General features: G+C 36.5%; 1 protein-coding gene across 4 annotated transcripts in view; it reads left to right on the top strand.

The window, feature by feature from the left end:
* Nucleotides 1–22,407, top strand: part of KLHL32 (kelch like family member 32) — a 98,155-nt gene that overhangs the window by 9,073 nt on the left and 66,675 nt on the right. For 3 of the 4 annotated variants that reach the window (XR_009154134.1, XM_058175016.1, XM_058175047.1), the window contains exons 2-5: nucleotides 4,423–4,512; nucleotides 6,919–7,099; nucleotides 10,774–10,881; nucleotides 19,426–19,524. Coding sequence is in view for 3 of the 4 variants with exons in the window: in XM_058175016.1 (XP_058030999.1) it covers nucleotides 4,490–4,512; nucleotides 6,919–7,099; nucleotides 10,774–10,881; nucleotides 19,426–19,524 (411 nt within the window). In the remaining variant the exon portion in view is untranslated. Of the gene's footprint in view, nucleotides 1–4,422; nucleotides 4,513–6,918; nucleotides 7,100–9,855; nucleotides 9,965–10,773; nucleotides 10,882–19,425; nucleotides 19,525–22,407 lie in introns of those variants that run through there. The other variant, XM_058175027.1, reaches the window with a different exon arrangement.

Raw genomic sequence — 22,407 nt, 5'->3', positions numbered from 1 at the left:
CTGCAACTCGATGAGGCCACAGACAATAATAAGGACGCACACTTGATTTGTTACGTATGGTTCTTAGATGGTAATTCAATCGTTGAGGACCTTCTCTTTTGTAAAAGTATTACTGGAAGTACAAAGGCTCAGGATTTGTTCGAGATCCTGAATATATTTATGGTTGAAAATAATTTAGACTGGACAAAGTGCGTTGGCGTCTGTACTGACGGTGGTCGTTCGATGTCCGGCTCTTATGGAGGATTGCAGGCGCTTATTCGAAACAAAGCTCCAGATTCAGTTTGGACCCATTGCATCATTCACAAAGAAGCACTTGCATCAAAGTATATAAGTCCTCCACTAAATATAGTTTTAGAACGTGTGGTAAATATAGTAAACTATATAAAACACGGCCACTAAAAGCAAGATTTTTTAAAAGAATGTGTGAAGATATGGGAGGTGAATACACATCTTTGTTGTACTACTGCCACTCACGATGGCTTTCTCGCGGGGGTGTATTGTCTCGTACGTTCCAATTACGGCAAGAAATATACACTTTCCTTGAAGAAGAAAAACATGAGTATGCCAAACACTTTGTAGAAACAGACTTTTTGATTAAACTCGCATACCTATGTGATATCTTTGAAAAGTTGAATGTGTTGAATCTCTCTTTACAAGGAGGCAATATGCACATTTTAAAGTTAACAGAAAAGATTTCAGCTTTCAGAAAAAAATTACAGCTATGGAAACTAAAAATTAATGAAGATGATCTTAATGATTGCTTTCCCTTGTTGCACCAGTTTTTAACCTCCAATGAAATCAGTTTGTCTTGCAATTTAAAATCTCTTTTTGAAGATCATTTATCTCAGCTTATCAAATGGTTCGAAAAATACTTTGAAGCAGATAACATTGAAAAATTTACTTGGATTCAAGACCCATTTAGAGCCAAAGCTCCATCAGAATTTACCTCTACAGAAGAAGAATCTCTTATTGAGTTGTCTTGCGACACAACATTGAAGTTAAAATTTGTTAGCATGGAACTTTCTGATTTTTGGATATCAGTAAAAGAGGAATACCCACTGCTTAGTTGCAAAGCCCTAAGAATATTAATTCCTTTTGCAACGTCCTATTTGTGCGAAGCTGGGTTTTCGGCAGTCGCGGTAATAAAAAGTAAATATCGCTCAAAAATTAACGTCGAGCAAGAAATGAGAGTCGCTATTTCCAATTTTATTCCAAGATTTGAGAAGTTGTGCAGCGAACAACAAGCCCATCCATCCCATTAATAATTTTAAATCATTAAACGATGTTCAATAAATTGTGAATTTAAAGCTCGTATTTAATTTATTTTTCAATTAACCTAACCTTAACGATCTAAAAAGTAGATTTCCAAATCCTTAAAAAGACAAAAATTAAAAAAAAAATCGGATGTACCTATTAAGGGAGCCGCGGAAAAAATCCGAAGTGTTATGGGAGCCGCAAACCGAAAAAGATTGGGAACCTCTGGTTTAGACTGTTTCCACCATTTTCTGTTTTGGGAATGTTTTTAGACTCCTCAGTTTTTTTTTTAATTTAATTTTGTCACAACAGTATACATAAACATTGTCATAGTAAAAAAGAAAAACATATCATGAATATATATATATATATATATATATATATATATGTAGGTCTTTGGTTATTCGGGTTTTCTCCCACGTAAAATTGGAAGTGTCTTGGCGACGTTTCGACGAAGTCTCATTCGTCATCTTCAGGCTTCAGCTTCGTGCTTCTGGGAGCAATGTGTGACTGCAGCTGTTTCTTCCTTTTTAACTGCTAGTGGGGGTTTGAACTGATTGGGTGGGAGCTTGGCTGTGCTCTGATTGGATGGGGTTTTTTTGTGCTCTGATTGGCTGGGGGTGTGTCCTGTTTGGGTGGGGGCTTGGTTGTGCTCAGATTAGTCTGAGTTGCAGGGGGATTTGAGCTGGTGAGCTGCACTGCTGCTGTTTGGCTTCGTGTTCGTGGTCGTGCTACATCTTCGTAGTGGGTGTCAGTCTGCTGCATGTATGGATTGGAGGGGTTTGAAATGGCTAATGTTGCAGCTGCGGTCTGGCTTCTGGTCCTTGGTCGTGCTTCCTGATCAGTGTGGGTTTGGGTCTGCTTTCTGGGTGGAAGTGTGGTGGTGACATCCTGTGTGGACCTCGTGAGTGTGGGTCTGGTGTCACTCCTTGTGTTGAGGACTCGTTTGTTAATAAGGGCGGGTTTCCAAATGGCTGGTAGGCGGGAGGTATCATCTCGTTTGTTCATGCTGTGTGGGCGTTTTTCTATCTCGATGGCTTCTCTGATTATTCTGTTGTTAAAGTGTTCAGTTTTGGCGATAGTTCTGGTCTTTTTAAAGTCAATATCGTGTCCTGTGGCTTTAAGGTGTTGGACCAGGGAAGAAGTTGGTTCCTCTTTTTTGACTGAGTTCTTGTGTTCTTCAATGTGTGCACTTATTCTTCTGTTGGTTTGTCCGATGTATGTGGTGGGGCAGGCGGTGCATGGGATTTCATATACTCCTTGATCAATCAGAGCACAAAAAACCCCCCATCCAATCAGAGCACAGCCAAGCTCCCACCCAATCAGTTCAAACCCCCACTAGCAGTTAAAAAGGAAGAAACAGCTGCAATCACACATTGCTCCCAGAAGCACGAAGCTGAAGCCTGAAGATGACGAATGAGACTTCATCGAAACGTCGCCAAGACACTTCCAATTTTACGCGGGAGAAAACCCGAATAACCAAAGACCTACATACAAACACCCGCGAAAACCTCAGAAAACACACATATATATATATATATATATAGGATATGCATAGTTAGCCTAATATGCACAGTTAGCCTACTAAGAGCCATGGTGGCGCAGTGGTTGGAACACAGTACTGTAGGTTATTTCTGCTGATTGCTGGCTGCCAGCAATTTGGCAGTTCGAGTCTCACCGGCTCAAGGTTGACTCAGCCTTCCATCCTTCGAGGTCAGTAACATGAGGACCCAGATTGTTGGGGGCAATATGCTGACTCTGTAAATCGCTTAGAGAGGGCTGTAAAGCACTGTGAAGCGGTATGTAAGTCTAAGTGCTGTTGCTATTGCTATTGCTACTAGCCTGGTATAATCTGCCAGTTACCAGGTATGACCCTTTTTAAATTCTCAATTTCAGCCAACTGCTCTTAGCTGTTGTCTTCTTACCCACAAATTGTTTGATTTTTATTCAGTTTGAGTCATTTGTGTTCTTCAAATACCATTTTTCTTGAAACATCTAAATGTTGTTCCATATTCAGCTGTTAACATGAAAGACTTTTGAGGCTTTGTAAACCCATCAAAATATTGGGCTACATCTATATGAGAACTGAAAGATTAACATTAAAAATGAAAGCTAATAAAATGTGTAAGTTTGCTCTGTTAAAGAGTTGTACTAGAAAAATTGGAGTCAGTTTTTGTAATGTATCTCCTGCATTTATGGGAATATGATCCTATATTGGACCATTTGTGTATATTCTGCATTCCTATACATTCATAGAGCTAACAAAATATGTTACGTTCATTGTGTTCATCATGAGGAAGAAGATGATAAAGGATGGATTTTGAAAAAAATTTACTGTGTAGAAAATGAGTGCTGAATTATGCCTTGAATCTGTGCATGGAATTTTCAGAGATGATGTTTTCTTTGATGTGAAAAGATATGTGTTCTGGAATGTGCAAAAATAAGATTACATTACCTTCACATGAAGTGAATCTTTAAAATAACATGTGCAGATGTGTATTTGATTTGTAACACTCATGGGGGAACAATTAGTGGTAAAGTTGCATCATCCTGCTCTGGTTCTATTTCACATTCTTGTTGTCTTGGCAGATAGGATACAAGTATCAGTCAATGAAAAACCTCTTTAATTGAATTTCAACTGCTGCTTGAACTTTTCATGCTGAAATAACAGGGTTAAGATATAAAGTGGAACGGGTGGAGTTAATGAAACTCAAGGGACTGCTTTTTGGTGTGGGAATTAAAATAATGCTAAACTTTTCTGTAATTTTTGTATTGTTGCTTTGTAGGATATTCTTAATGACTCAGTCATGAAGTTCAATGTTGTAGTGTAAGCATCATAAGTTTTTGTGCCCCAGAAAGAAATCAAGAAGTTCTTAGAGAGTCCAGGATTTTGTCTTGCAAAAACATATTCTTTTAGCTTGCTACTTGACCCCTGTGTGACAACTGGAAAATAGACTACTTTCTACATCCAATCTTTATATTCAATTTGCAGTTTCAAAAAAGTATACCCGTAACTTGATACTAAATATTGGCAGATAGTATCTTCTATTCGGCATTGATACTGGCATTGACTATTCCGTGTGTATTTTTGTAGTGATTTGCAGTATTCCCTGCAAGGGAGAGAACAGAAAGTTATTTTAATTCTAACCTTATTTTTTTTCTTTTCAGTTGGAATGTATAGTGCATTTCTGTAAATTATTAAGAAGCAAGGGATTCCAAACAGTAAGGCTGAAGGATGCCATCTGAAGTGTGCCTCAGGTATAGTTCACAATATCTGCCTCAGCCAATTTTCATTTTATATGTGTTCATGTTACCCAAAGGATGACAGTATCACCCTCTGCACGCACGGATACCCCATCAAGATTACCCTGTCAACAAAGGTTTGTTTTTGTAATGTGGTAGTCTCCCTTGAATTTTTATGATAACTTTTCTCACAGAAAATCTTGATGCAAAAAATGTTTGCTCTTTTCACAGGTTTGTCAGCTCATTTACATGTTGTGTATTTTTAAAATAAGAACTTGTCAATTCTGGAGAGAGAGAGAGAGAGAAAGGAAGAGAATAGTATTGTGGTGATCCTCATAGAGCAGTCCTCAAAATTAATTTTTAAAAAACATATATAAGCTAAAATAGAAAGAATAATAAGATATTTTGCTCCTCCAAATTTGATTCAATTACAGTAATACAAATCCCCCCCAGCTGATTGGACTATTTATGTTGTTTACATATTGCATATGTGATGATTCTAATTATGCATGGTAAAAAGGAAATGTATTCTTTGTATTCTGCACCTCTTTAGGTCTAAATATATGTCCAAAACTCTAGAACAATGATTTAGCACAGGAAATTGGCTTGGATTTAAATTTTTGGGACATTTTAGACATGCAATTTTAATAAATTATTATTATGCTTAAATATATAACATGGTTCATTGCATTGATATTTAATGTAAGTCAGTAGGCAAAAGAGCAATTTCATTTAAAAACAAATTCTAAAATTAGTTTTGGTATAGAGTTGTGTTTCTTAATTTGTTTGTCTTTCCTTCAGATGTATTGACACTTCAAATCCAGAATTCCAGCTGAAGTATCACTAACACATTTTATTTAAAGATGAAAACTTTTGTGAGCTCACTTTATCAGAGCTGCATTTAATGAAAAAGCAAGCTTTCTAATGATTTTTTTTTAAAGTTGGCAAGCTGTCACCAGATTAATGTTTTGCTTCCACAGACCAAATGGCTCTCCTCTTTCAAAATCCCAGCCAGTATTCCCAAGGGCTACATTGCCTGGGAATTCTGAGAAATACAGGTATAGTCTAATTTAACATGACCAGAGTATCGGAGTACTGTAGGAATGGCCAACCCTGAGAAATGCAAAATGCAGTTCTAGTAATACTGTCCCTTTATTCTGTAATTCATTATTCTTTATGATTTGTTAAAAAGTTTTTTCTAGTGTGTGTTTATTTTTGTTGCAACAAAAAGTGTTGACAGGAACTGGTAGTGTTACAAAAATTATCTGAAGGAACCAGTGCTATATTTAGTAAGACATTTCAGTACTTCAGTACTGCCACTTTGCCCTGTCAAAAAGTGCATTATATAAAGAACATTTCCAGAGTGTTGGAAAGAATGGTATGTATTACCATTTCTAGTGGCAATGACAATTTAATTACTTATATTAAGGGAAATTGGTTGACATTGTACAATTCTTACACAACATAAGAATCGCAGTTCAGTTAATGTGAGCCTGAAAATGATAATTTATGTATGGGCACACTGTGTATGTTTAGAATAGTGTTATTTGGAATAGAAGAATGAGATTTTTGTCTAATGGATTACAGTAATATTTCTGACAGACCATAATATTGCAGATCTATTGATTCTGTGCAGAAATAGGGAAAAAATTAAAAATACTTTATTTTTAATTGCTGGAAATAATAATAATATTGATAGTAATAATTGAAGTTGAAACATTATGGCATAAACAGACCATAATGGTCCCAGTGGTTATTGAAACAGTGAGTGCCAAATAAAAAAATTTTAATACAGGACTTAGAAAATCTGTGCATTGACAAAATTTCCATCTGTCAATTACAAAAGGTCACAATATTTGAATCCGCACGTACATTACACCAATAAATTATGACATCCTAGGTTCTTGGGAAGAACTTGATGTGTATAAAGGCCATCACCAGCTAATGAAGTGGTAGCTGTGATTTCACAAGTTGTGTATATAATGCTACTGGTTTGCACCGGTTCGGGTGAACCAGGAATGATAAAAGCTACTGGTTCGGGCGAACCAGTATGAAAAAAAAGCTACCAGTTCATCTGAACCGGTATTTCTGATGATCAGCTGTGCCGCATGATTTATATTTGCTAGAAACCAGGAAATCCTGCTTTCTAGTGAATCTAAATCGCGTGGCACAGCTGTTCCCCCCCCTCACTGTTCTGCTTACCTTGTTAAGCCTCCTTTTTCCATGCAAAGCGGTGTTTGGAACATACTGCATATGCACATGTGTGCAGTGTGTGTTTTTTCCTGAAAAAATATTGTACAGATACATATATAAATAGATTATATATGTGGTAATTAAAAAAATCAGATAATTTAAAGCACATGGGTATATTCCATAGATTTTATTTTGATTCTCATGGTCCTAATTTTTCCTCTTTTGCAGTATTCAAGATATGCTGACTGGTCAGAGACTTTGCCAATCCAGTTCTCACAATGATGCTGTCCTGGCAGCTCTGAACCAACAAAGAAATGATGGGATACTCTGTGATATAACTCTAATTGCTGAAGAACAGAAATTCCCTGCTCACAAGGCTGTGCTAGCAGCATGCAGTGACTATTTCAGAGTAAGTTAACATATGTTTGTATAGTACATGCAGTATAGTTATATTTTTATGTAATTGCATTATTCTAGATTATTATAATAAATATAAATTCCTTTTTCTTTTAAATTTTGGACACAGTAGTGATAATCCCCTCAAACATTTCAGTGTGAAAAAAATATTTTTCAAGTATTGTCATGCACATACATTTCTGGGAGTGTATATATGTGTATATATATATATATAGATTCTGTGTGGCGCATCTAGTCCTTGGAAGGGAAGACTGGCTTAAGGCTCGCTTTCTTTATGTAAAATATGTACAGATAGTTCTCGACGTATGAACATTCATTTAACAACCATTCAAAATTATGATGGCACTGAAAAACAGAGATTTACAACCAGTCCTTGTACTTATGACCTTCACAGAGTCCCTGTGTCACATGATCAAAAGTCAGATGCTTGGCAACCGGCATGTATTTACAACAGTTGTAGTGTCCCAATGTCACTGGAGTGTCATTTGTGACCTTCTGACAAATATGATTAATGACCAGGGTGATTTGCTTAACGATTGTGGCAAAAAGGTAATAAAACTCACTTAATAACCATCTTGCTTAGTGAGTATAGTTCTGGTCCCAATTGAGGAAAAGAACATTCTCTGTTTGTGGTGAGGTTTGTACTAGGAAGTGTCTACGGATCTGGGTAATTTACCATATGGCTAGATAGCAGGCTCAATCTTCTATCAGCTAAATCCTTTTGTGAGCAGACCTGACCTGACCTTACTTATTTATTCTCTTTTAATTCTCAGCCTAAACTGCAGCTACACTATACACTCTCCTTGCATTTTGCAGACTGGTTAGCAAGCTCCAATTCAATCAAAATGCAACTGACAGACTACATTTGAAAGGACTTCCTTAATGAGAGAGGAATGACTACCTAAACTTAATGCACCTGTCACATTACCTGATTTTCAATGCACTATAATTTCATTAGGTTGGATATTTTCAGAATGGTATTATTATTGTACCTCGTAAACTTACAGGTAGTCTTTAGCCTTTGACCCTAAGCGGGATTGGAATTTCCATTGCTAAGGAAAACACTTGTTAAGTGTTAAATGTCAGTTTAAAATGTTAAGTTTTTTTAAAAAAACCTTAAAATTTAAGATGTTTTTTTTTTAAAAAAAAACCATTGTTAAACGTCATGTTGACTGCCCCACTTAGCCACAGCAGTTCCAGACAGTGTGGTTATTAGGTGAGGACATCAGGTGTCTGCAGTGTGCGACCTCCTACCTGTTTTCCCACTGACTTTGCTTATCGGAAGCTGGCTGAGAAAGTTGCAAATGGCGGATCATGTCTCCTGCCACTTGAAAGCTCCCACACCTATCTAAGCCATTTCTGTCTTGGTCCCCCTGAGCCCTGAGCCTTGGTTTTTCCAAGGCAAGGGATGCTTTCACGGAACCAGCTCATTTTTTCTGCCTTGCGGGAACTGCTACGGCTTCAACTCCTTCCATCCCCTGTCTCCCTTCTCTGTCCTTTTTGACTGCCCTGTATAGCCTAACCAAGATGGGGATGCTACTGAATGATGTCACCCGCCTTCATCGTTTTCCCATTTGTTGGGCTCATTGATGCCAGTTGGCCTCAAGCCCCATAGTTTGGGAGCTGTGTTGGAGCTCATCTCTGCCCTTCTGGGCCACCCTGATGAAGATACCACTGTAGTCTGCTGCCGCCTCTATTTCTAGCGGTGATGGAGCCCCTACACTGTGGGGCTTAAGGCCATGTAGACCATTCAGCAGAGGGGAGGGGAGGCAAAGAAGATTACAAAGGTCAGCTAGGAGATTGGAACATAGCAGCATCACCATGCTGTGCAGGGCAACTCATAGGACAAACATTGGGCTGGGAAGATTGATGTGGGGGAACTGAAGCAGAGGCAGTTCATGCAGAGCAAGAGAATGGAATTGCAGACCCCTGCGATGGTTGTAAGGGTGGGCTAGTTGCCTTGTGCCCAATTTTTGATCACATGGATACAACGATTGTTCTAAGTGCAAGACAGGTCATAAATCCAATTTTCAATGCCATTATAACTTCGAGCAGTTATTAAACACATGGCCATAACACAAGGACTATCTGTATTAAGTCAGTTTTAGTTTGATAGTACTATGCTGTGTTTTCCTTTATTTTATCGAGTGCATAATTGAGACGTGAGGTGAAAGTGATACTATCTCTTGGCAAAATATACAATATTAAGTTGGATTAGAGTATGAAGAAGTTGTGCTATGCCAGAGGATTCAAACGATTAGTCACTGTGGTGTCAGAAGTAGCATATGTTGCTTTCCTGATATACAGCGGCGTTGTCAGTGTTTGCAAAAACACAGCTTGTCCTTCAGTGTAAGGCTTTCACTTATGAGCAGTGTTGTGGGAGTAGTTTCCTATGGCTTTTTCACAAGCTGGAACACCTTATGTCCATGAAAAAGCCCTGTGGGTGTAAATTTAAGGCTATGTGCAGACATTGCTTAGCCAGGAAAAAAAGAATACTGCTTAGGCAAGAAGGAAATATGCACTTGTACATTTAGGCCTGGCCTGGCCAGCAGAGACCTGTTGTTCAGGGGGTCCTCAGCAGTTGCTACAATATTGTTTTTCTAATTTGTTAAAAGTCCTTTTGTACTTGTATAGAATGAATGAATACGCCACTGCGAGCAAAGCTCCAGGTATCTCTCTTCATTTCCTAGATATTCAAGTATAAATTGCTGGGGCTCAGTAAGATTTTTAAAACAAAAGAGACTGGTAATTTCTGCTGTCAACACCCATCTTCCAGGAGTGCCTCAATTTGTATCCATCCCACTACCCTGATAAATGAGAGATAGGGCTCTCATGTCTCCCTTTTGGTGATTAAAAGGTAAAATCGCAAAACAAAACCTCTTAATCTTTCAATAGTGCAAATTTCTGGCCATGTACAGTGAAACCAATGTCAGATTAGGACTGGGGACACTCAGATTCAGCAGATTGAGTATTTTGATTGAAAGTCATCATCTTTCAGCCTAGCCTTCTTTATGGGCTTAATGACAGATTAAAATGGAAGAAGATCATGTCCATTGTTTTAAGCCCCTACAGAAATGGAAGAATATCAATGGAATATAACAAAATGTAACTTCAAAATTTGACTCCCTTGAAGGTATAGCACAGGAGTGTCAAACTCACGTTGTCATGGCAGCATCATATGATGTATTGGGACTTTTACCCCCTTCGCTAAACTGGGCGTGGATGTGGCCAGTGTGTGATGCATCCAGCCCATGGTCTGGAAGTTTGACAGCCCTGATATAGCATATTGATTAGTACCTTCATTGGATTAGATCCAGATTGAAAGCAACTGCTCCTTTGATTTATAAAAGGCACCACAAATTCTGCTCTAAGCTTTTCATCGTTGTTTTTCTTCATACAATGTCTTGTATTTTTCCAGCCTTCCAAAGCAACTTTCCAAAAGACACAAAGGTTTATTGTAAAGGAGAAAAGAAAAATTACAGAGATAATCTCTTTCCTTGGTTTTTGCCACATGAATAGAAACCTCTGTGCTATGTGGGAGCCAGTCCATGTTTAACAAAGGTCTTTTATAAGGAATAGCAAGAGAACAACCACTGGTCTCTGCTACTTAACATGGACATCATACATAACAGTTTTAATGAATAAATATTTTATTTCTTCCTTTAGGCAATGTTCAGTCTTTGTATGGTTGAAAGTTGTGCAGATGAAGTGAATTTACATGGAATCACAGGAATAGGTTTAAAGCAAGCGCTGGACTTCGCGTACACCGGACAGGTATAATATTACACCCTATAAACGTTATATGAACCACTTTTACCAAATAACTTCACTCATAATATTGAAGAAATCAATTGGGATAGGGAAACAATGTAGACCAGGGCTTATGGAATTTCTTCAGACCCTTTAATAATAGTTCTGTTCTGGGCCAGATGTGTAGAAAAGATATGTGTATCGTAGAATGGACAACTGGAAAATTCTGATTCACTGCCCAACTGCCTTACCCATAGGGATGTACTGTACTGGGAAGGAAAATACAGTCTGTCTTTCCTCCATAATTCCCAACCCAATCCAACTCAACCTTGTTGGCGTCTGTCCTCTCCAATCTTGTTTTAATATGGCTTTAAGAAGTAGTCCAGTAAATATCATTTGGTGATTTAAAAACCTTCTTTCTTGAGTCAAGAGGGCAAAGCCTGTGACCAGGTGTGGCTGTTAGCCACAAAAATTTAATTCATGGTTGGCATGCTGTTTCTGCCAAACTGCTGATTAGTTATCTCTTGACTGAAGGTGAATAAAATTCTAGTTTTCTCTTCCTTTCTAACAATGTGAAACCAGCTTTTTTGTATAGAATCATTGTGAATTCTAGTCCCTTTCCCAGTAAAACTAATAAGCAGCAATCTACAAGAAATGTTGATAGTGGCTATTAAACCTATCTTGTAATCTTACAAGATGATGCAGTTAAAATACTACTTATGAATTATAAGCAGATATGAATAACAAATGGCCAAGGGAATGAAAAGATCAATTCATATTTCTTTGTTGTACCTCACCCACAGCCTGTTTGTAGCAAGCTGTGCATATTGTGAAATAAATATTCAAATACCATAAATGACCCTATTAGAAAATGTTCAAATTATCAAACAATGGCTCTTATTTCACACACTCATAAGATAATGCTCTTAGTTCTGCAGTCTAAATCTCAACAATATGTGGAGTGTGAACTGCCAGACATATAAGCTGAATTCTGAGGTTAATGGATAGAAAATAGAAAAGGCAAAGTAATTCCTGTAAGATATCTATTTTTGTTGCATTACATTAAATCTTTTGACCGGAAAATCGCAGCAATCTGTGTATAGTCCTTAAAATATGGGTGTACTAGATACCCCATCTGTTTATTGAAGAATTTGAATGATGACCAGGAAGCAACAGTTGGATTGATATATGGAGCAATGGAATGGTTGAAAAGAAAGCAGTCCTCCAAGGAGGTATATTTATTTAATCATTTATTTATTTATTTAATCAAATTTGTATACCGCCCTATCTCCCGAGGGACTCAGGGCGGTTCACAGGCCAATAAAAACATATAAATACAAATTAAGATCACAATTAAAAAACTTATTCTAAAGCCAAATTAATTAAAAATGATATAAATACTAAAACCAATTAAAATCAATATAAATTTAAAACCTAGTCCAGTCCTGCGCAAATGAATAAATATGTTTTAAGCTCGCGGCGGAAGGTTTCCCTGTTACTTGCTTAAAAACAGAAAACAACAAAGACTACTGGATTAAAAAGAATAGAAATTGGAATTGTAACTTCTGGGAGAAACATCAGCAATCTCAAATTGAGTGGTATGCCACTTGGGTGGCTGGAAGAAGAAGTTGTTGCAGCTGGCTTTATCTTCATAGTGTAGTCTCAAAAATTCAGAGATTTCTTAATTGTAACCAAGAGATAAAGATACATCTTGGAGAAAAACTACAGACAAAATATTAAAGTGCCAAGGCATCACACTTTGGATTTCTGAACAAAGAATCAGTTAAAAGCAAGCTGCCTGATTCCAAATTGAATTCTAAACTGGAGTTTGCAGTTTACTGTATGACCATCCTACCGGTAACCATACCTGAAAAACGCTTGTTTTGTTTGTTTGTTTCTCCTGGAATGTTTTCCTGAGACACCTATTTTCAAATGATAGAAACTACAGTTTAAAAACAGCGAGATGTTTCTGTGCCCATGTGATAACTCAATGCCATTGAAACACTAGAGAAATCCTCAAGGTTTCACCCAGCTATAATTCAAAACACTTGTTAGCAAATGAGTGGTTTTGTGCGTTCTCTTCTCCATTCTTCTCTGAAAGCACAGCCATATACCATCTTTATCCTGCTGTCAAAATGCTTATCATTTGTTTAGGAGATATCCTCCCAAGAGGTATGACCTTCCATAAGTTTGTTATTCTCATTTTGGGGTAGCTAGATCATTTATGCACTAGAAAGTAAGGCATCGTGAAGAATTGTAGAGATGAGAAGGAATTGTGGAGAGCCACCCAAGAAAGACAAACTGATCAGTATCTGACATTCTTCTTTCTTGGTTTGAAGGAAGCCATCTTTCTATAGTGTTTGGTTTACATGCTTGTGGCTGCTTAGATTTACCTCTCCTTTAAAATCTGGATGAAACAAAGGAATGGTTGCAAAAATCTGGTAGAATTTAGCTTGTCTTAGCTTTATTTGTCTGCAAGTAAGAAAGCAGAGGCAGATTCCTTGGCTCACTTTTTTTGGGTCCTTCTCTGCTCCTTGCCTCTGCCATTCATCACTTCTATCTGCCTGATTTATTTACCTGGCTGCAAAGACAAGGCACAGATAGCTATTGGTTTATGACCATTTATTCAGTTGTTTGAAGTTACAGCAGCCCTGAACAAAGGAACTTATGATCTGTGTCCAAAATTATGGTCATTGCAGCTCCCCCACAGTCATGTGATAAAATGTGGGTGCTTAGCAGCCTGCACATACAATTGCAGGGTTTCAACTTTCCCTCCCTATCTATGTCCTTTTGGTCTCCTGCACTTCATGACTCCTGATGCCCTCGCTGATCTTCACCATCTTCTTTCTCCTATTGAGGACCAAACATGCCTGGCCAGGTCCTTCAATAAGCATCTATTGGTTGCTGTACAAAGAGGTGGCTTCAGGGATAAAGTAATTCTTCTGAACTAATTCCAAACTAATCTTGTTTAAAGGAGTTATGAAATTAAAATCCTAGGATTGTAAGTGGCCAAATCCTGATTGTCTAAATCTGCCATGACACTCATGTGGCATGTCAAAGAGGTATTTTGCGTTTTGTATTACAAATAATATCTGCTGTATAAAAAGTGCAAGGAGAGGAAGGGTTCAGCAAAGAGCTATACCGGGTGTCCTATTCAAATTCTTACATAGCTGTGAAGCTCATCCAATAAACTTTAACTGATTACTTTTTCCCAGTGGCATATATTTTATAGAATTTATGGAAGGATAAAATTCTAGGAAATGAAACATATATAATCGGAGCTTCTTGGAGAAAGCATGCCATGTAGATTGTGCACAATTGTGATGTGATGCGGTGCACACTTTATTAAAATATGAAGCTATATTATGGACAATCACTTTACATTTTTCAATCTGTTAGCCAAAAATAGTGAAAGTACAGAGTTAACTGGAACAAAATTGAAAAAAACCCGACTAATCCCTCCTTTAAGATTTTTTAAAATCATTGCTTAAATATTTCTCCTTTTTTTGAATTGGTTATATTTATTTAAATAGATTTGACTGATATTCTTTCATTGATCTCTTGATTTTTTTTTCTTAAAAGCTTACTGTATTCCAAATGTTTAAACCTGTCTTTGAAATGTAAAACAGCCATTCATGCTTGAATTTAGTTAAGCTTCTATTATGAATATATGCAGACTGTATCGTCAATACAATATATTCTGTTTTGGGTCTTACTTTCCTATATCGTTGCCAAAGTTTCACTTTTCCAATGTTGTGCTCCTGTCAGTTTAAATCCTAATACATTGTGATACTTTTTTTTTTACTATACTCTCTTTTCTTTTAGTATAACCTCTCTGATTATACTAAACATACTTATGGTTTCAATTCAAATTTTATTTTTAAGACGCAGTGCATGCTTGATTGTTCATAACACACTTATCCTCCTGTGTCTTACTGATCGGCATCTGATGTCCTATACTGCATTGTGCTGCATTTGATATATTTAATTAAACTTAATTAAACTTAAGTATTTAATTAAGCTTACTCTCACGTTAAGATATATTTCACGCAAAACCCTTTTAAAGTAAAATTCTTTTACTTACTTGCTTGCATATTTTGGATAGTAGGAAAGTAAAACATTTCTTTTCTGGAGAAGGTGGATATCTTGAGACCTCTAGTGAAAACATTGAGTGTTGCGGGGATTTAGTATTAAAAATGGGAATTGGAAGGTATCTGGTGAAGATTAATTCTTCCTGTTTATTAAAAGCTGGATTCATGATTCATGAGAATTTATAAATGATTTAGGCAGCTTCATAGGAAAATCACTTTCTCACTTGTTGAGAAAGAATTATATTGAAATGCATATGTAGCGCTACCTAATAATTTTGCAAAGACGTGTAATATTTCAACATCACTGTGTCATTTTTGTTGTTTGATTAACCTTTATTTAATCTTTCTGTCAGCCTGGTTTTCCAACTTTGTTTCAGAAGAATGCAGTTAGTAAAGTAGTTTTCAGGAGGTAGCTGGGAATATAGAAAACCGCTATAGACCCAATTTAATCTATCAAATGGCAGTCACACTATAAAAATATTTTCTTGTGTTGATGTTCACTTTAAAGTTATTTGGAAATTCTGATTGCCCTAACCTTGTCCCTGAAAATTCAAGGATATTTATGGCATGTATGAATGTTTATTAATTAAAGCTGGTATAATGGTTACAGTTGCTCTTAACTAGGATAATAAATTAGCCATACTTAATAAACTCTGAATTGCTGTATTGCCTTGTTAAGTCTCAGAAACCATTTTTAGTAGCATATTTTGTCTAAGGCTGCCAAAGTCCTTTTTAGTACAATCCAGAGGGCTTCTGGTTACTTTTCAAACTCTGTTTCATGTACTATGCATCAAATGGTTATCCCTACCTAAAGATGCTGAAACTATGCACTGAAATTATTTTAATAGACAATTTCTTAAGTTAGGTTGTGATAGATTCATAAAACAACTTTCTTAACCATTTCCAGTCTCCCCATTGGCATGATTTCCTCAAAAGATTCACACACATGGTGGCAAATATACATATCCCAGGATAATGTTGCAGAATCCAATCTGGGTTGGTCCCCAGGACCAGAGGCTTAGTCTTCCAAGCTTTTTTTCTTTAGAATTTTCTATTTTGCTGATCAAAATAGCTTCCCTAAACTGTGTGCATCTTAATTTGGTACTGATACTGATGTTTCCTGTACTGCTTTGGGGCAACAGTGTCTCTTAGTCTAATCATATGGCCTTTAAGTTAAGGTCATTTTTACCTTGATTTGGGACCACTTAGATTTATGTTGGGGTAGAATGTTCTCACCAAATATCTACTGCTACATTTTTGATACACTTCATAAATTTATATTCTACGTAACTTCAATGTAGGATGCTTTGCTACATTTTCCTATGTATGTTACTGCTCCCATCTTACGGTTAGTGTATTTTTGCTTGGGAAAGGGCTTTTCTAAATAGACTTTTATTAAAGCCTTCACTGCCTTGAATTTGCTCTTCCTTATATTGCAGTATTGCTTTGGCCTTGGTGAAAGATCTGTCAGAAAGTTGACAGATAGTTCCAGCTACTTTAACATTGAATTGTATGGTTTGATATGGTTTAATGCAGATTTCTGTGTGCCAATGAGTGCCTTAACTTAGAAAACCACTTTTGTGACCCTAGAAATATATACAGATGTTGTGCTTCCCATTCCCTTTTGTTACGAAGAAAAACATTATTGTAATCAGCACTTTGTAACACTAGCTAAGCATTTTGTTTGCAAAAGCTTTCAAACACCGTTGGAACATTTGAAATTGTGTATCTGCAGCTTTCTAAAAAACGACATCAAGAAATGTCACTTTGTGAACTTCATGGGAGGTATGGGGAACTGAAGATAACCTTGAGAAAGAACAAGGTACCAGGGAATAGAGGATAGAAGATAAGGAGAGGGTGGGAGATTGCCTACATATGCTCTGGATCAGGGGCGTCAAACTTTATTTCATTGAAGGCTGCAACCTTGGGGGCTGGGGTGGGCATGGCCAGAGTGGGCGTGACCATCTTGATGTCACTTGTGTCGGGGCGTCTGTGATGGCCTGAGCACTCTGTCAGCGAAAACAGGCTCCTGAGCTCCATTTTCAGCTGTGGCAGCCTCCTGCCCCCCTCTGTCAAGTGCTCTTGTCACTTCCCGTTTGGATTATTGCAATGCTCTCTACATGGGGCTGCCCTTGAAGTGCACCCGGAGGCTGCAGCTAGTCCAGAATGCAGCTGCGCGGGTAATAGTGGGAGCAACTCGTTGCTCCCATGTAACACCAATCCTGCGCAGTCTGCACTGGCTTCCTGTGGTCTTCCGGGTGCGCTTTAAGATTTTGGTTACCATCTTTAAAGCGCTCCATGGCTTAGGGCCCGGGTACTTACGGGACCGCCTGCTGTTACCTGATGTCTCCCACCGACCCGTACGCTCACACAGAGAGGGCCTTCTCAGAGTGCCGTCCGCCAAACAATGTCGGCTGGCGGCCCCCAGGGGTAGGGCCTTCTCTGTTGGAGCTCCCATGCTTTGGAACGAACTTCCCCCTGGTTTACGTCAAGTGCCTGATCTTCGGACTTTTCGCCTGAGCTGAAAACGCACCTATTTATTCAAGCGGGACTGGCTTGAAAGTTTTAAATGTCTTATTAATTTTAACTGGGGTTATTTATAATTTTAAATTTTTAAATTGTTTTAAATTCTTGGCCATTTGTAATATGCTTGTTTTAGTTTTGTTTTTAATGTGTATATTGTGGGCTTTTTAATATTGGCTGTACACCGCCCTGAATCCTTCGGGAGAAGGGCGGTATAAAAATCTAATAAAATAAATAAAATAAATCTGTCACTGAAAACGAACTCGGGGGCATGCTCGCTGGCAGAGAACGGCAGGGGGCCGTCATGGCTGAAAAAAGAGCCTGGGAGGGCCGCACGCGCCCCTCCCGAGCTCTGTTTTTGCTGGCAGAGGCACTATGGGCAGGTCCTTTGCTGTTTCTAGGGCCCTGTGGGCCAGATCTAAGCACCCTATGGGCCGGCTCTTGCTCCCGGGTCTTGAGTTTGACACCCCTGCTCTGGATGGTGCTTCTTGTGTGGAGACTGAAGGACAACAATTTCCCATAGATTTAAGGACTGGGAGACAAAGGGATCAACCAAGTTGCTTGCAGGTATGGCAGACCCTTTTAAAGAACACTAACATAGCAAACCTCACTTTTTAACTACTTTTGTAAATTACCTATTTAACTATCTTAAAGCTGTTAGAGACCTTTGGTACAGTTAGTCATCAGGTAAGTTTTATCTTCAATTTGGAACAAAAGAAAAATTGATTATAAGCTTAAGAATGTAATGAATTTGAGATAGACAGTGAAAAGTTAAATATGTTTTTTGATCTAAGAAACTTATAAGTGGATTAATGGTCCAGATAAAGTTGGAATATCGACTTTTACTATAAGTGTTTGGAATTAACTAAAAACAGTTTCTTATGGGAAGCAGGCTTATTTTGGCTATCCTGGCTACTGTAAACCACAACAAATGTAAGTTATTTTATGATTTTAGAAGCTGAACAGAGGGGACTAAAGATTCTAAGAAGAAAATACAAGCCAGTTCTTGATGTCAGTTAATACTAGGACTTACAAAATGCCAAAAGTATTATCAGAAACATTAAAGGAAATCTTTAAAGAAAAGAGCCAGAAACTAGTAACTACAATATCAATATCATCAGTAATGATGTCTGCTTCTGTGGATAAACTGTGTCCAAAAGTTATTAATGAAGAAATGACAGATGTGGACAAAATTTGTAGAGAAAGTGCAGAGTATGGAACTACAAATGGCTGTTCAAGAGAATGATTTGGAAAAGGACCCTTCAGTAGATACACAAAAGAAACTGACTGAAATTTTAAAAATTAAAAGGGAAATACAAACTAAATGAATGACTTCTAAAGTGTTCTCTTATTGGATCTACAAGAGAGGCTTGTTCCATCCTTGAAGAACTCTGCAATGGGATAAAGAAGATTAAAGATAAATTAAATCCCATGACAACATTTGATTGAATTAAAGATTAAGACTCTTAGAACTAAAGGGAAGAAATAAAATTGATTTATTTAATCAAGGTTAAAATAAGGCAAATGTTTTCCACAGTTATGGGAATGTTTTGTGGTCTTTTTGTTGATACCAGGATTGAAAAATTGATACTTTATGGATCTCCTTATTAAATGATTAATTAATTATTAGAAGATGTTTAATAATTTATTTATTTATAATTTTATAAGGGTGAAGAGTTACTAAATATGTTTATATATGCGATGAGGGTTAGAAGTTTCCTTTTATGTATTTATTTTCTTTATTGAATTTCTTGTTTTCTTCATCTTTTTACTGCACCTTTTATTCTTTTCTCTATTTTTTATTTTTTTATTATGCCGTTTGAGTTTAGTTATTCATTTTTTACTATTGTAATAAAAATTCTTATTAAAAATTGCATTTAAAAAAAAAGAAATGTCACTTTGCATGTTTTCCAGAGAAATTTTAAAGCTTTGGTTGTGTTTTCTTTGTTTAAAGGTTCTGCTGGAGCCAGGAGTGATTCAGGATGTGCTTGCTGCAGGTAGCCATCTCCAGCTGCTGGAAATGCTGAGTTTATGTTCACACTATCTTATCCAGGTAAGGATAATAAAATGGATATTTTTCTTTGTTTTCCTGAGCTCAATTCAAATGTTATATAGGGATAATTTTCAAAATAGCTCAACATGATAATTACCAGGAATTAGCATGGATTTGTCAAAAACAAGCCTTGCCAGTCAAAGATTCAATAGATAAAAGCAGTAGCAGTTAGATTTATATAATGCTTCACAGTGCTTTTACAGCCCTCTCTAAGTGGTTTTGAGAGTCAGCCTGTTGCCCCCAACAATGTGGGTCCCGTTTTACCCACCTCGGAAGAATGGAAGACTGAGTCAACCTTGAGCCTGGATAAGATTTGAACTGCCAATTGCAGTTAGCTGGCAATGCAGCAGAAGTAGCCTGCAGTACTGCATTCTAACCACTGCGCCACTGTGGCTCTTACTAATGAGTAAGGTATATCTTTAATAATAGATTTAATAGAGTGTGAATAATATATATATATATATATATATATATATATATATATATATATATATATATATATATATTTATTTATTTACCTCAGTAAACCATTTGACAAAGTTGTGATTGGCAACAATTAACTACGGGCTTGGTGGTATGATAATGAAGATGCACTGCCTTGAAAATGGTGCTCAAAACTGCTCATTCAAATATCAGATAAGGTTCCAGAAGATTTAGTCTTTTGCTTATATTATTTAGTCTTTTTTTTTTTAAAATGTACATAAGTGGTTGAAAATAACACTTACCAAATCTAAACATGGAAGAAAATTGGGATAAATAGTTAATACACTAGAAGGCAGAATTAAATTCAAATACCCTAGAAGACTGCAATAAAATTCAAATCAGTCTTGATAGTTTAAAGGAAGAGGCTGAAGAACAACATGATATTTAATAATTTATTTATTCTTAATTAAAGGTATTTCCTATAATAAATACTGACTTTTATTAACCCTACAACTTGAAATGAAAAGCAGTCACAATTAAATTCTTTTTGTTAAGTTACAGTGGTGGTGATTCAGCTTAATTCATTTTTTAAAGAATTTCATTATTAGCATTTTGGTACAATTTCTGTTCCATCCAGAGATCCAAATTAAATGATTCACACTAAGTTGAAAAAATAGCCACTCTGGGAATTTTTTCAACTATTGAACTGCTGGTAATGTTTTGATTTTTTGCCTTAATATTAAACTAGAATAGGTTTCATAAAACTTAAATAAATTGTTCTAGGTCTTGACATAATTGATATAGGACATACCGTGTTTCCCCAAAAATATGACATGTCCCGAAAATAAGACCAAGATATTTTTCACAAGCATAATTGCCTAGTTGAGTATCTTCCATGGTGTATCTGCCCGTTTAAATTCTGTTTCCTAAATGAAATTCTTTGCATTTCTTTGTGTTAAATATAATTTTGTTCTTCAGTAAATATAATTTCAATATATATTTCAATATATAACAGCTTTTAAGCCCATATTGGTAGATAATTAATATCACTTTCACTCCATTATATAACTAAGGTTAACAAATATGCCTAGTGTTATTCTTAAAATGAAGAAAATAAAAATCATCAAAATACCAAAGTTATAACTGAGGAAAATCTTGATATTTGTTTCGTCCTTCAAATTTAATTTGTTAAACTATTTAAAGTATTTAACTGGAACCACCTAAGTATTTAATCTGTTTAAAATATTTAACTGGAACCACCTAAAAAGCATATAAAACTTGATGAAAAAGTAATTTTTATGACGTTATTACTTTTCATAGTGGTCTTAATACTTTATTTCCTCTGGATCATACATAAATATTTTTGTCCATGAAATATTTTCCATTGATTTTCCTAGAGATAATAATCTCCAGGTATTTAATTAATTCTGGACAATGGACAGAGCTTATGTTTTTATCTACATCCATTAGGACCTTCTTTACAATTGGTATAATATAAATACAGTATTTGATGTATTCCTATTGATTATATAGATAAAATATTTAATAATAATAATAATAACAACAACAACATCATCATCATCATCAACAACAACAACAACGGAAGGGACCTTGGAGGCCTTCTAGTCCAATCCCCTGCCCAGGCAGGAAACCCTACACCATCTCAGACAGATGATTATCCAACATTTTCTTAAAAATTTCCAGTGTTGGAGCATTCACAACTTCTGCAGACAAGTCATTCCATTTATTAGTTGTTCTAACTGTCAGGAAATTTCTCCTTAGTTCTAAGTTGCTTCTTTCCTTGATCAGTTTCCACCCATTGCTTCTTGTTCTACCCTCAGGTGCTTTGGAGAACAGCCCGACTCCCTCTTCTTTGTGGCAACCCCTGAGATATTGGAACACTGCTATCATGTCTCGCCTAGTCCTTCTTTTTATTAAACTAGACATACCGAGTTCCTGGAACCGTTCTTCATATGTTTTAGTCTCCAGTCCCCTAATCATCTTTGTTGCTCTTCTCTGCACTCTTTCTAGAGTCTCAGCATCATTTTACATTGTGGAGACCAAAACTGAATGCAGTATTCCTTTTTTTTTTTTATTCAAAAAGTTTTACAAAAAATCCCCCCCCTTTCCCCCCAAACCCGCTCCCTTCACTAATACCCTCCCCCTCCCCCCTGACTTCCCGGAACAAGCACAAGGTATAGTTAAAAATAAAACAAACATATGCTAAGAAAATTTTTCCCCAAAACTATTATACCAATTTTCCCTCTCTAGCTCTGACTTCCTCCTAACATAACCAAAATCCTTCAAAAAATGAAAAATAAAAATAAAATAAAAAATTAACAATTAACAGTAATAAAATATATAAATCAATAGAATAAATTAATCCTAAAGTATTTAAAACCAGCTAAAGCATAAAAATCCAATCCAATTCAAAAAAATATCTCCCTTATAGCTTCTATA

Source organism: Ahaetulla prasina, chromosome 1, assembly GCF_028640845.1.
Source record: "Ahaetulla prasina isolate Xishuangbanna chromosome 1, ASM2864084v1, whole genome shotgun sequence".
Taxonomy (NCBI): Eukaryota; Metazoa; Chordata; class Lepidosauria; order Squamata; family Colubridae; genus Ahaetulla; species Ahaetulla prasina.
Note: the sequence above shows the minus strand (reverse complement) of the source record. Positions and strands in the feature narration are given on the sequence as shown.